This window comes from Microchirus variegatus (genome assembly GCF_963457635.1).
Source record: "Microchirus variegatus genome assembly, chromosome: 1".
Classification (NCBI taxonomy): Eukaryota; Metazoa; Chordata; class Actinopteri; order Pleuronectiformes; family Soleidae; genus Microchirus; species Microchirus variegatus.
Genome location: NC_139802.1, coordinates 16830246 through 16845857, shown reverse-complemented (window position 1 = coordinate 16845857; position 15612 = coordinate 16830246). Strand labels below are relative to the sequence as shown.

Here is a 15612-nt window from a genome sequence, read left to right as displayed (position 1 = left end):
AACATCTATTCAGATTAGAGTCACATTTTATTTCTCTTCTCACTTCACGTTCAGCTCCACCAGCTCTCAGGGACATTATAATGATCTACGGCTGCAACGATAAATCTTCGATCTTAAATATGTTCTGGTTTCTTTGCTCCATTTGACGAAAGAAATCGTTAAAACTGAATTATTTTTGGTTTGTGGACAAAACAAGACATCATCATCATTTCCAGGTTTGGGAAACACCGATCAACGTTTTTCAACATTTACTCAATAAAATAAACGACGGATTAAACAATTTGTGAAAATAAATGTTAGTTGCAGCTCTATATATATAAATATATATATATATATATATATATAAATAAATAAATATATATAAATATTTTAGAAATTTTTCAAAAACTTGTTTAAAACTAAAAATGTTAAAGAGCTTCCACATATGGTTTTGACAATTACCTTTGTTGTTAATTTAAGACAACTGTGGCTTTGGATGGTGGTCTCATACATGTGTGTATAATACTTGATGCTGTTGTCTCTTATTGTCTCAGAACAGTGATTAGATGAACTCTGCCTCACACCCAGTGCCAGAGATGACTGGCTGTCGTTCACTGCAACAGTCAAAGAACACGCATTAAAGTTCAGGAGCCACGCTGTCTCTGTAAAAGCCACTCCACAGACAGGTGGACTCACAGGACTCATTAATGACTGCAGTCAGACCTGTCACAATGAACTGATCCAATGTACTTGTGTCCTTTTATAACCAGACCAACTTGTCATCTTGCCAGATGAGTCCCAGGTGAGCGTGGAGTTCAGTCACACAGGTAAATGCAAACGAGCAGACAGAAAGTATTTGCACTGGGTCAGGGAGGCTTTGTGGTGAAATTATAACTCCCCTCCTTCAGGAGGCTTGTGTTTGCAGAAAGCTCCACATATTTTATCTGATCATGTGGCCACTCTCTGTTCACACAGTTACAGTTGCTTCTTTCTGGCTGCAGATACAACCTGATACACTGACACAGCTCAAGGTTAGGGCTGCAACAAACAATTATTTTCATAATCGACATAATCGAAAATGTTGATCAGTTTTTCAGAAAATTATTGTTCTGTTTTGTCCACAAACTATGATTCCGTTTAATGAATTTGTTGTTGCATCAAGCAAAAAACCCAGATCATATTAGCATTTAAGAAGCTGAAAATCAGAAAGCTGCCTTAATTCTTTATTTAAAAAAAATATATATAAAAAAATAAAAACTACCCTAACCCTCACCCTAACCCTTTGAATTATACTTTTATAACTTTAAACCTTATCCCTGTAACTTCAATGAAAACAAAATACTTATATTGTAAACTGTTTTTTTAAGGCGTCTGAGGTGAACTTTGTTTTTGTGTAACACTGATACGTTTCCCCAATTGTTTTAGACCAGAAAGTTGAAGAATATGTGCAGGCTGCCCTCGTGTGGTAGAACTCCAGTAGTGCAAACAAAGTGCAAGTTTTAGTGCTGTATGTTACAGTTTTTCTCCATTGGTTTGGCTCATTTCTTGAAACAGAAATTGCATTCTCATAACAACATGGACAAATCTCCAAACCACTTTGCAATTGTCCACAACAGAATTGCATTTCTCATTCATTTATCAAATTGCAATTGTCTTAGACATCTTTGCAAATGATTAAGTACATGTAGCACACAGTTAGCACAGTTGGCCTTCATTTAGCACAGTTTCCAAGTGAATTGATCTTGTTGATCTAAACTGATTGTCGAAGTCTCAGTCTAATGGTTGTTCTCTGCAAAACACGTCAGCATCATTTCATTGTGTACAATAGTCTGTTCAATTGTCAAAATTAGTCAAGAATATAATACCATGAATATCATATATGAATCTCTTGAAACATTTGAAAAAATCTATCATAATTGACACATTCTTTGATCTGATCTGTCATCTGACATGTGTGAAACTCCTCCTTTGTTGACAAAGTTCTATTTTCACCTGACCTTGACCTCAATTACACAGAAGCTCCTCATTTTCTTGGACCACCTTCATTCTGATTTGATCCCTGAAAATGAAAGGTCTGGTCGGGCCTCACCTACCAAAGTATGCACTTGTGTGGGACAATGTGAATTTCCTCCATGGGCAGCTCATCAGATCCTGGTTCACTACTCATCCAAGGATGGTCATGGTGTTCCTACCACCTAACTCTCCTTTCCTCAATCCTATTGAGGAGTTTTTCTCCGCTTGCTGGGAGAAAGTATATGAGCATCAGGCTCAAAATCAGAGGTCCCTGCTCCATGTGTTGATATTACAGGAGATCAGTGCAGGCGATGGTTGTGACATCCACGCTGTTTCTTTCCTCATTGCATCACAAAGGAGAATATACTCTGTGATGTGGATGAGAATCTGTGACAGACAGCAGTGTGTGGCCTAGAGGGTGTGGATGATTGACAGGAGGTCGAGGGGGAGGACAGAAATGTCCTCAAGAAATGTTAGTTTTGAATCTCCAGCTTTATTTTGTTTATGTGTTTATATGACAGTATATTGTATATATTGTATATATACTATATATTTTTTTTTATGCTGATGTATTTTAGTTAGTTTATATCTGTGAATAAAAATGGTTACAATGTCCTCGGCAGTATGAGTGCCATGTGTGATGTCAAACCTTGGATGGTATTCTTACCATAAAATCCTAAAAAGAAAATCTGTATTTTACACAATTGTATTCTGTTAGCTGGACAAAAAAACTAGTACAGTAACCATAGAAGTTACTGGACTGACTGAGAGGTGGACATGAGGGATATTTCAATGGTCCTCTGCCACAGTGACAAAACATCTAAACATTTTGACTTGCAGTGCTTACACAATGCCAAAGGAACAATGCATTTTGGGAGCACTGACTATTTATATGAGAAAGAAATTTAGTTTTGACACATGAGTGAACTGTTTTGGGAGAGATATGAGCTCCTGCAGGTGAACCATGGTGTTGTGCTCAACCATCCAGGTTATTTTGTCAAAAGCACCAAGAGTGTTGAGAACGTCCGGTCTGGTTCGAGAAATGAGCCAAACCAATTGAGAAGGATCTCTTGCATTTTGGTGACACCGACTATTTATATGGGAAAGGAATTTAGTTTTGAAGCATGAGTGAACAGTTTTAAGAGACATATGAGCTTTTGCAAGTGAACTATGGTGTTGTGCTGAACTGTAAGACTGTTGTGCCAAACGATCTTAGAGTTTTGAGAATGTAATTTCGGTTTCAAGAAATGAGCCAAACCAATGGAGAAAAACTGTAAATGGTGTCACTATGATAGCACATGTAAAAATATCCCATGGACTAACTATAACTATAATATTTGGTCAATAATAAGGTTAAATAACTGAATCAATAATGTGAAAATGTACATAAAATTTACCAAACAATCCACTTTCTTTTAATTATCATTGGGAGTCCTATGTTGCACAGAATATAATATAATATTGTTGAAAATTGCACTTATTTTTGTCAAGAAAAATCCTGTTCATATGTTGTAAACATATGATACTTACTTAATTCAATGTAAAACAAAGGGAAAGATTTGACGTTCTTGTTGTTTGACACCCCTGACCTAGTGCTAAGTCCTCTGGGACATTTATGTCCCAAATGAACTACATTTCCCGTGGTGCTTTGCGCGGCCGCAGTTGACACGCTGTTTTTTCCCACACGCAGTCGCTGCAGCTGCTCAGATAAATGTGGTTCCTGAACATTTTGACTCAAACCTCGGACACTCTCACATTGTCCACAGGGATGCGGTTGAACACCACTTTGTCCTGAGTTCAACACGCCACTTCCACCGTAAGTGTTTGTCCTCGTTTCTCTGCGCTGACATCTTTTTATTGTACACTCGCTCTCATGCGTGTCCCGGTGTGCGCTAGCAGCTAGCGGCTAACAAGCTAACGCTAGGCTTTGAGACAGGAGCTAAAGTTTTTGGCAACCGTTCAGAAACTGGCCTTTTACTAAAGACAGTCTGTCCTCGGTGTCTAAATAAGGAGCACCGTCTGCTGTCGTGAGATTAAAGCTCATCTGAACACACCACAGTTGCCGGACAAAACAAATCTGTCCTTCACACACAACTGACCAAAGTCAACTAGCCTAAAATAGGTGCTGGCGTAAAGCTGGTACGAGTAAAGCCACGCACTTCCGGTTGGAGGTGTTACAAAATAAAACAAACGTAAGCAGAAATTCCCTTGCCCTTACCTGGATCGATTTTGATACTTTTATTTTGAAAGTGAGTGTAATGACTTGTCCTTGTAAATGTGGTGTTTTTACACAGTTTTAGCAGCGTGTTGGGAAGCTGCTAAGTTCTGTAACTGTTGTTTAAGATTCACGAGACGCAGATAATTAAAGGAAGTTAGGTGAAGTGTAGTCTGTGGGGTTTATCAGAAATGTTTCAAAAGTTGGAAATACGAGATATAGAGTGAAAAAACACCCCACTCTGATAAGACTTAGTTTTATTCATTTTTACCTTGTTCAATATTTACCGACTTACTCAGCCGAGTTTTCATTGTGAATAAAAACTGTAAACAAAACCACTGCTCTCTGAAGTGACTTAACTTGTTCATTGAATAAAAAACATCGCACTAAACCACTGCATGGTGAAATAACTTTGGTTGTTGTATTTCGGTTTTAAATTATAAAACAAAACAAAAAAACTATAATTTTACTTTATGGGGAGTTTTTGGCCAAGAAGAAAAAAATACTTTCATTGCAGTAAACACTCTCTCAATCACTAAATTAATCGTCAACTATTTTAATCATCGATTCATCAGTTTTAACGTTTTGGATTTTTTCAATGATTGAAACAAAGTTTTTCCGAATTTTCTGCTAAACATTATTGTCTTTATAGACCAATCAAGAATTTGATTAATCGAAAAAAAGAATCAACAGATAATCGTTTATGAAAGTAATTGTTAATTTCAGCCCTGATATGTTTACATCTCATTTAATATGTAGTGGTGGCATATTTTATGATATTACTGCTGTGCAGTCGTAGAAAGCAATAAAGATAACTGTGAACCTTGAACTTAGACGTATTTGTACTTTATTGCGTATGTGCGAATTATGCGAACTAATTAAGCACATAATACATCAAACCAACACATTTAAGGTTCAAAGTTATAACAGGAGATTATTATTATTATTAGAAGAAAAAATGTGTCTACTTAATAAACTGAAGTTTTATCCCAGTTCCAGAATTCATAACGGGTGGTGTGAGGAAACCAGTGAAATGAATAAACTTTAAACATGAGCGTTATCAAGAGTGTCACCCTGTTATCAAACTGTTGCAACAGAACATCTGCATTCAGAAGTGCTTCGCTGATATGCTCCTGTGTGTTTGTACAGTTGAAAAAGAGGTTGAGATATGTTCCGGAAAGTACATAGAAGTCCATAAATCAACTATGGGTTTTTTTTTCAGTCATGTGCATGATGCGTTCTTTTTGCAGAATATGTAGTTTCCATAAGTGACATTTCGTTAAGTTCAAGAACAAATATTTGTCAGTCATTAGCTGACTGAGATGTTTTAGGCTGTTATAAGAAAGCCGCTCAATCGTGATTAACATTGTCTTTGTCTGAATCCACAGTCACAGTGGTTGAATCATCACAGCAGCAGAGAGGAGGAGGATGATAATGATGATGCAACGCATTCTTAATACTGGGACACTATGGCGGATGGCGGCAGTGCGCCCGTTGCTGGTAGGCGCCACCCTCTCAGAGCCAGCAGTAGCACTGTGCTGCTGTTCTCTTCGTGTCACGCCACTGCCACCTACAGGCCGGCACTGGCTCTCGACCACAGCCTCCAGCAGAGCGGCACATCAGCCCAAACACCAGCCGTCACAGGAGGAGCCACAGTCCAGCTCCTCACCTCAGACACAGGAGGTCCAGAGAGAAGAGGCTGAGGCTGAAGAGGTGGACCCCCTGCAGGACAAGTCCATCGGTCTGTTCCAGAGGTTTAAGAAGACTTTCAAACAGTATGGGAAGGTGATGATCCCTTTACATCTGGTGACATCCTCGGTCTGGTTTGGATCCTTCTATTACGCTGCTATGAAGTGAGTCTCTGTTTATCTGCACTACATGTAGTTTAGGTTATCATTTATTATTATCACAATGTATCTAATATTTTGTGAGTGGATGTGATTGGTTAGATTTATAATGATGTTTTAAAATGGTAAATGGCTTCAAATCGCACTGAAATCACTTTCAGGCAAAAGTCAAATATTTGTTTAGCAATTAGTGTGTAAAACATCTCTTTGAAACGCATTGAAGTCAAGAGTCTTAAATGAGATTGTAAAATTATGAAAACACTCACATGAGGATCACAGCACCCTGTCACTGATCTGAGCTTCTACTTCAGCACAGAAAACCAGGTTATCAAGAAAAACAAACAACCAAACGGAACAGGCAACTGTATTCTGCCTGTTTTTAATTTACACTGTTTTACATAGACTTTTACTCAGCATGCCAAAATCTGTATCTCCATTAATCTGTAGATTATTTTCTCGATCATCCAAGTTTTTGTTTGGTCCATAGAATGATGGATACATAATTTATTTGTTACATGGAGCAAAGAAACAATATATTCACATTTAAAAGGTTGAAAAGCCAGAGAACTTGTTTTCATAAAAAAAAAAAGAAACATTCAAACAACAATTAAAGCGGACCCAGACCGAAAGTTCCAATTAACGCTGTTTTTTAGTGTGTATCTGCATCCTTACCTTGTTTAAGAAGCCCTCAAGGTTCTAAACAAACATTTCAGCCACTGCTGAGAATGCTGTGTTTTATTGTTATCTCGGCTCAGCGAGATCACTGAAAAAAACCCGGTCCGGTTACTTAAACACCGGTTCTCTGGAACAGCAGATCGTCCTGCTCCGGGCACGTTCCAGAGGGAGGCGCTGCGCTGCTGAGAGCGGATGTGCTGATATGTCACTTCCAGGTTGAGTTGAGTCTCAAATCTCGCGGCTGGGAAACACCGTCAGAAAAGACGATTTCTGTCGGCACGTTTACAGCAACTAGGAGGTTTTTGACCATAAAAACAACTTAATGTATGCAAGTAGACCTCCACTCTATGTGCCCTTTAATACATTTAAATTTAAATTTGTTGACATTTAGTCATCGAGTAATAATCAAACCCAATGACAGTGTGACAGTGACATTCCTTCTGGGTTGCAGTATTTTTTCAACAATGCATCTTTTAATTCATTGTGTGTTAATAATTTGTTAATAGCTATTTTTGTTGCGTTTCTCTCAGAGGAGTGAATGTTGTGCCATTCCTGGAGATGATTGGTCTACCAGAGTCATTTGTCAGTCTTTTGAGAAACTCATCCAGTGGCTACGCTCTGACCGCCTACGCCATGTACAAGGTGACTTCATGGGTTTCCATTTTTTTTGAACATTTTGGTTTTTATTAATGTTTGATGAGCATGTCTCTCACATACTGGGCACATTAAATCGCACATGTGGTTGTATCAGGTTTTTATTGTTTCTCCTTCTTTTATTGTTATTACAGATTGCCACCCCTGCCAGATATACAGTAACTCTGGGTGGCACGTCACTATCTGTCAAGTACCTCCGCAGACACGGCTATTTATCCACACCACCGCCGGTGAAGGAATACTTCCAGGACAAAATGGAGGAGACAAAGGACAAATTTACAGAAAAGATGGAGGAGACAAAAGACAAATTTACAGAAAAGATGGAAGAGACCAAGGAGAGACTGTCTGAGAAAATGGAGGAAACTAAGGGCCGTTTCTCTGAGAAAATGGAAGAGACTAAGGACAAGCTGTCTGAGAAGCTGCAGGAAACCAAAGACAGAGTTTCTGAGGGAAAGGGTTTTTTTAAAAAGAAAGACAATTAGCTGATCAGTTAACCGTGTAACCCCTGAACCCCCTGCATTCTCTGATCCTGACAAATCATTAGGAAATTTGGAGTAAGGGAGCACACATGAGACTGTTTCAGGGGGGAAAAAGAGACATTGCACTAACTTTGCTCTGACATTTCACTTCCATAAACCTTAGCTGTCAACTGTTGTCTGTTATAAGTGTCACATTCTGTCCCCGCTCGTTCAAACCCACCAAAATGCAGTGTAAATGTTGATGAGACAGCAGCTTAATAAACTCCTGGCGATATCCGACTCTGTTGGCTGTTTTAAAGAGGAGGCATGTAATGGTGTGTGTATATATATGTATATATATATATGTAAGGAGGAAAAGGGTCTCGTGTAGTAACAGATATATATATATACAGTTTCAGTCTGTATGAGAGAGCAGTGCTAATGAATCTATTAGTTTGGAAAATTAACCTTAAAGCTTGAAGTCACCTGTTATGTACTCGTCCATCACCTCATGGCTTTTCTAACGTAAAGACAAAGAAATTGATTGAATTGTTTTTTCTAACGTGTTTCTATTTGATAGCGAAAAATAATGACATTCTGGACTCCTTTTGTATGAAATAACATGAGATGATGCTGGTCAGTCACAGTGCATGTCATGTGACATGTCACATGAACTTGTGAGTTCAGTAATAATAAAGTGTTGACAGTGTGCCATTACCTGCTGGTGTTACCTTAATAGCGGGTAACTTGACTTGGATTTTCTCCAAAATTTTACAAAAACGTCATACTATACTGTCGAAAAAAAATTTTGTCCGAAATTTGAGAAAAAAGTCATACTATACTATACTATACATTTTTTTCAGAAAAACATTTTTTATAACAAAATTTGACAACAATGTCAAACTATACTATGTCGTCCAAAATTTGAAATTCGTTTTGGAAACATTTTTTTGGTCCAAAATTTGACAAAAACATCGTACTATGTCGTCCAAAATTTTAAATTTTCTTTGTCCAAAATTTGACAAAAACGTCCCTTGACGTCGTCCAAAATTTGACTTTTATTTTGAGGAAAAAAAATAAGATTCAAAATTTCACAAAAATGTCAGTAGAAACTATGTCGTCCAAAATGTGACTTTTTTTAGTCCAAAATGTGACCAAAACGTCATACTATACTATGTCGTCCAAAATCTGACAATTTCTCAAGATTTTTTTTTTTTGCCCAAAATGTGACCAAAACGTCATACTATACTATGTCGTTGACCTCAATGTCATACTACACTATTACGTCCTAAATCTGACCGTTTTTTTGGAAAAAACATTTTGGTCCAAAATTTGACCAAAACGTCATACTATACTATGTCGTCCAAAATCGAAAAAAAAAAAAGGATTTTTTTTTTTAAACCCACAATGTGACCAAAACGTCATACTATACTATGTCTTCGACCTCAATGTCATACTATACTATGTTGTCCAAAATCGGAAAACATGTTTGACATTTTTTTTAGCCCAAAATCTGACAAAAATGTCATACTATAGTATGTCGTTGAGCTCAATGTCATACTACACTATTTTGTCCAAAATCTACGGTGGCCGACAGGGGCAAACGCACTGCAAACCCCAAAACACCAGCAAATGAGAAAACACCGGCAAACAAGAAAACACCAGCAAGTAACAAAACGCCAGCAAATAGAAAACACCAGCAAATAAGAAAACGCCAGTAAGTAACACAACGCCAGCAAATAACAAAACGCCAGCAAGTAACAAAACGGAAGTGCTCTGGGTCTGTGGGGGCGCTGTCGTGCAGGTCTTCGACCAACCTGTTGACTCGCAGTGTTGGAGTAGCATCCAGCTGCAGCCCCGGAGACCAACACCCTGGCGTGACAACAACACCCTGGCGTGATAATAGTGGTTTAATGTACAGGATTTTTTTTCTAAAAACTTTATATACACACCGAAACGACGGGAGTGGTTTGACGGAAGTGATTTTTATCTTAAACAAGAATGAAGGAAGAATATAAAAGTACTGTCCATATATTGAGCGCCACAGCGGGGACAACGACCACCACCTAACCGCCTCCCTGGAGCCCCAGAGCGGATACAACAAGCACCACATACACACACCCCCTGGAGCTCCGCTGTTATACTTTTTTCACCGTTTTACAAATTTTTCACACTATTAACTAATAAAGCCTTGTCAGATATCAATGTTTCTTCCCTTTACTACTTTACTACAAAATTGCATCTCGTCATTTAGAAAAGGATACCTCGAGTGTAGCCTTGCCTTTATTGCCTTGTTGTGATTGATTTGTTTTCACTGTTGTATTTATTCTCAACAAAGCCTTTTAGATTTTATTTATTTTATTTTATTTTTGATATAAATAGATCGACGAGATGCAATGTTATAGTCCCTTTGAGGTATTTTGTATATGTGTATATGTGTACTGGAAAAGTTTAAATAAAGTAAAAAAAGTTTTGACCCAACACTGCTATAGTACCCAGCTGCAGCCACGGAGCCCAACACGCTGGCGTGACAGATTTTGTTTAGATAGTTTTACAAACAAACTTACAACAATAATCACCGTTCAAACAATAAAAAATAGAAACCTTTATTGTAAAATTATGACATGACAATTTTTTAAATTTTATTTTTAAGATTTAGTTTAGTTAGTTTTACAAATAAACAGTGAGTAGTAGTAGGCGCTTTGTTACTATACTACGTCGTTGACCTGACTATGACGTCCAAAATCTGACAGTTTTTGTGAAAAAAAATTTGGGTCCAAAATTTGACCAAAACGTCATACTATAGTATGTCGTTGTTCAATGTCATACTACACTATTTCGTCCAAAATCTGACAATTTTTTTGAAAAAAAAATAATTTTGGTCCAAAATTTGACAAAAACGTCATACTAAACTATGTTGTCCAAAATGGGACAATTTATTAGATTTTTTTTTCGCCCAAAATGTGACCAAAACGTAGTACTATACTATGTCGTCGACCTCAATGTCATACTACATTATTTCATCCAAAATCTGACAATTTTTTTGAAAAAAATAAACTTTGGTCCAAAATTGACAAAACGTCATACTATACTATGTCGTCCAACATCGGAAAAAAATGTGTGAAATTTTTTTTTAACCCAAAATGTAACCAAAAAGTCATACTATAGTATGTCGTTGAGCTCAATTTCATACTACACTATTTCATCCAAAATCTGATCATTTTTTTGAAAAATAATTTTGGTCCAAAATCTGACAAAAACGTCATACTATACTATGTCGTCCAAAATCGGAAATAATTTTTGAAAACATTTATTTAAGCCCAAAATGTAACAAAAACGTCATACTATACTATGTCGTCGACCTCAATGTCATTCTACACTATTTTATCTAAAATCTGACCATTTAAAAAAAAAAAAGATCTTTGGTCCAAAATTTGACAAAAACGTCATACTATACTATGTCGTTGACCTCAATGTCATACTACACAATTTCGTCCAAAATCTGACATTTAAAAAAAAAATATATATATATTTTGGTCTAAAATTTGACAAAAACGTCATACTATGCTATGTCATCGACCTCAATGTCATACTACACTATTACGTCCAAAATCTGATTTTTTTTTTTGAAAAAACCATTTTGGTCCAAAATTTGACCAAAACGTCATACTAAACTATGTTGTCCAAAATGGGACAATTTATTAGATTTTTTTTTTCGCCCAAAATGTGACCAAAACGTAGTACTATACTATGTCGTCGACCTCAATTTCATACTACACTATTTCATCCAAAATCTGACAATTTTTTTGAAAAAAATAAACTTTGGTCCAAAATTGACTAAACGTCATACTATACTATGTCGTCCAACATCGGAAAAAAATGTGTGAAATTTTTTTTTAACCCAAAATGTAACCAAAACGTCATACTATAGTATGTCGTTGAGCTCAATTTCATACTACACTATTTCATCCAAAATCTGATCATTTTTTTGAAAAATAATTTTGGTCCAAAATCTGACAAAAACGTCATACTATACTATGTCGTCCAAAATCGGAAATAATTTTTGAAAACATTTATTTAAGCCCAAAATGTAACAAAAACGTCATACTATACTATGTCGTCGACCTCAATGTCATACTACACTATTTTATCTAAAATCTGACCATTTAAAAAAAAAAAAGAACTTTGGTCCAAAATTTGACAAAAACGTCATACTATACTATGTCGTTGACCTCAATGTCATACTACACAATTTCGTCCAAAATCTGACATTTAAAAAAAAAAATATATATATATTTTGGTCTAAAATTTGACAAAAACGTCATACTATGCTATGTCATCGACCTCAATGTCATACTACACTATTACGTCCAAAATCTGAATTTTTTTTTGAAAAAACCATTTTGGTCCAAAATTGGACCAAAACGTCATACTATACTATGTCGTCCAAAATCGGAAAACATGTTTGACATTTTTTTTTAGCACAAAATCTGACAAAAATGTCATACTATAGTATGTCGTTGAGCTCAATGTCATACTACACTATTTGGTCCAAAATCTAACCATTAAAAAAAAAAATTATTTTAGTCCAAAATCTGACAAAAACGTCATACTATACTATGTCATTGACCTCAATGTCATACTATACTATGTCGTCCAAAATCGGAAAAAAAAAAGGATTTTTTTTTTTAACCCACAATGTGACCAACACGTCATACTATACTATGTCGTCGACCTCAATGTCATACTACACTATTTCATCCAAAATCGGACAATTTTTTTGAAAAAAAACACTTTGGTCCACAATTTGACAAAAACATCATACTATACTATGTCGTCTACCTCAATGTCATACTACACTATTTCATCCAAAATCTGACAATTTTTTTGAAAAAAAAACTTTGGTCCAAAATTTGACAAAAACATCATACTATACTGTGTCATCCAAAATCTGACAATTATTTAGAAAAAATGTTTTAGTCCAAAATGTGACCAAAACGTCATACTGTACTCTGTCGTCGACCTCAATGTCATACTACACAATTTCGTCCAAAATCTGACCATTTTTTTGCAAAAAAAATTTTGGTACAAAATTTGAAAAAAACGTCATACTATACTATGTCGTCCAAAATCGGAAATTATTTTTGAAAACATTTTTTTTAGCCCAAAATGTCACCAACACGTCATACTATACTATGTCGTCGACCTCAATGTCATACTACACTATTTCATCCAAAATCTGACAATTTTTTTGAAATAAAAACTTTGGTCCAAAATTTGACAAAAACATCATACTATACTTTGTCGTCCAAAATCGCAAAATTATTTTTGAAAACATTTTTTTTAGCCCAAAATGTCACCAACACGTCATACTATACTATGTCGTCGACCTCAATGTCATACTACACTATTTCATCCAAAGTCTGACCATTTTTTTTGAAAAAATTAATTTTGGTCCAAAATTTGAAACAAACGTCATACTATACTATATCGTCCAGAATGTGACCATTTTTTGAAAAAAAAAATTTGTCCAAAATTTGCCAAAAACGACATACTATACTATGTCGTCCAAAATCGGACAATTTTTTTGAAAAGCATTTTTTTGGTCCAAAACTTGACAAAAGGTCATACTATACTATGTAGTACGTCCTACTATACTATATCGTCCAAAATGTGAACATTTTTGGAAAAAAAGAATTTGGTCCAAAATTTGACAAAAACGACATACTATCCTATGTCGTCCAAAATCTGACGATTTTTTTGAAAAACATTTTTTTGGTCCAAAACTTGACAAAAACGTCATACTATACTATGTAGTACGTCATACTATACTATATCGTCCAGAATGTGACCATTTTTAAAAAAAAAAAGAATTGGTCCAAAATTTGACAAAAACGACATACTACACTATGTCGTCCAAAATCGGACAATTTTTTTGAAAAGCATTTTTTTGGTCCAAAACTTGACAAACACATCATACTATACTATGTAGTACGTCATACTATACTATATCGTCCAAAATGTGACCATTTTTTGAAAAAAATATTTGGTCCAAGATTTTACAAAAACGACATACTATACTATGTCGTCCAAAATCTGACCATTTTTTTGAAAAGCATTTTTTTGGTCCAAAACTTGACAAAAGGTCATACTATACTATGTAGTACGTCATACTATACTATATCGTCCAAAATGTGACCATTTTTTGAAAAAAATATTTGGTCCAAAATTTGACAAAAACAACATACTATACTATGTCGTCCAAAACCTGACCATTTTTTTGAAAAGCATTTTTTTGGTCCAAAACTTGACAAAAGGCCATACTATACTATGTAGTACGTCATACTATATTATATCGTCCAAAATGTGACCATTTTTTGAAAAAAATATTTGGTCCAAAATTTGACAAAAGGTCATACTATACTATGTAGTACGTCCTACTATACTATATCGTCCAAAATGTGAAAATTTTTGGAAAAAAAGAATTTGGTCCAAAATTTGACAAAAACGACATACTATCCTATGTCGTCCAAAATCTGACGATTTTTTTGAAAAACATTTTTTTGGTCCAAAACTTGACAAAAACGTCATACTATACTATGTAGTACGTCATACTATACTATATCGTCCAGAATGTGACCATTTTTAAAAAAAAAAGAATTGGTCCAAAATTTGACAAAAACGACATACTATACTATGTCGTCCAAAATCTGACCATTTTTTTGAAAAGCATTTTTTTGGTCCAAAACTTTACAAAAGGTCATACTTTACTATGTAGTACGTCCTACTATACTATATCGTCCAGAATGTGACCATTTTTTGAAAAAAAATATTTGGTCCAAAATTTGACAAAAACGACATGCTTTACTATGTCGTCCAAAATCTGACGATTTTTTTGAAAAACATTTTATTGGTCCAAAACTTGACAAAACGTCATACTATACTATGTAGTACGTCATACTATACTATATCGTCCAGAATGTGACCATTTTTTGAAAAAAAAGAATTGGTCCAAAATTTGACAAAAACGACATACTATACTATGTCGTCCAAAATCAGACAATTTTTTTGAAAAGCATTTTTTTGGTCCAAAACTTGACAAAAACATCATACTATACTATGTAGTACGTCATACTATACTATATCGTCCAAAATGTGACCATTTTTTGAAAAAAATATTTGGTCCAAAATTTGACAAAAACGACATAATATACTATGTTGTCCAAAATCTGACCATTTTTTTGGTCCAAAACTTGACAAAAGGCCATACTATACTATGTAGTACGTCATACTATATTATATCGTCCAGAATGTGACCATTTTTTGAAAAAAATATTTGGTCCAAAATTTGACAAAAACGACATGCTTTACTATGTCGTCCAAAATCTGACGATTTTTTTGAAAAACATTTTATTGGTCCAAAACTTGACAAAAGGTCATACTTTACTATGTAGTACGTCTACTATACTATATCGTCCAGAATGTGACCATTTTTTGAAAAAAAATATTTGGTCCAAAATTTGACAAAAACGACATGCTTTACTATGTCGTCCAAAATCTGACGATTTTTTTGAAAAACATTTTATTGGTCCAAAACTTGACAAAAACGTCATACTATACTATGTAGTACGTCATACTATACTATATCGTCCAGAATGTGACAATTTTTTGAAAAAAAAGAATTGGTCCAAAATTTGACAAAAACGACATACTATACTATGTCGTCCAAAATCAGACAATTTTTTTGAAAAGCATTTTTTTGGTCCAAAAC

General features: G+C 35.2%; 1 protein-coding gene across 1 annotated transcript; it reads left to right on the top strand.

Moving 5' to 3' along the window:
- The first annotated feature begins 3681 nt into the window (after positions 1-3681).
- On the top strand, positions 3682-8210 carry fam210ab (family with sequence similarity 210 member Ab). Its single transcript, XM_083894916.1, has 4 exons — positions 3682-3808; positions 5596-6060; positions 7260-7371; positions 7518-8210. The coding sequence occupies exons 2-4, from the start codon at positions 5636-5638 to the stop codon at positions 7863-7865; spliced, it is 885 nt and encodes a 294-aa protein (XP_083751042.1). The 5' UTR covers positions 3682-3808; positions 5596-5635; the 3' UTR covers positions 7866-8210.
- The last annotated feature ends 7402 nt before the right edge of the window (positions 8211-15612 follow it).

Coding starts and splice junctions, on each gene's coding strand:
- fam210ab (XM_083894916.1), top strand. CDS start 5,636: ATGATAATGATGATGCAACGCATTCTTAATACTGGGACACTATGGCGG. Junction 6,061..7,259: donor TTCTATTACGCTGCTATGAA/GTGAGTCTCTGT, acceptor CGTTTCTCTCAG/AGGAGTGAATGTTGTGCCAT. Junction 7,372..7,517: donor CCGCCTACGCCATGTACAAG/GTGACTTCATGG, acceptor TTGTTATTACAG/ATTGCCACCCCTGCCAGATA.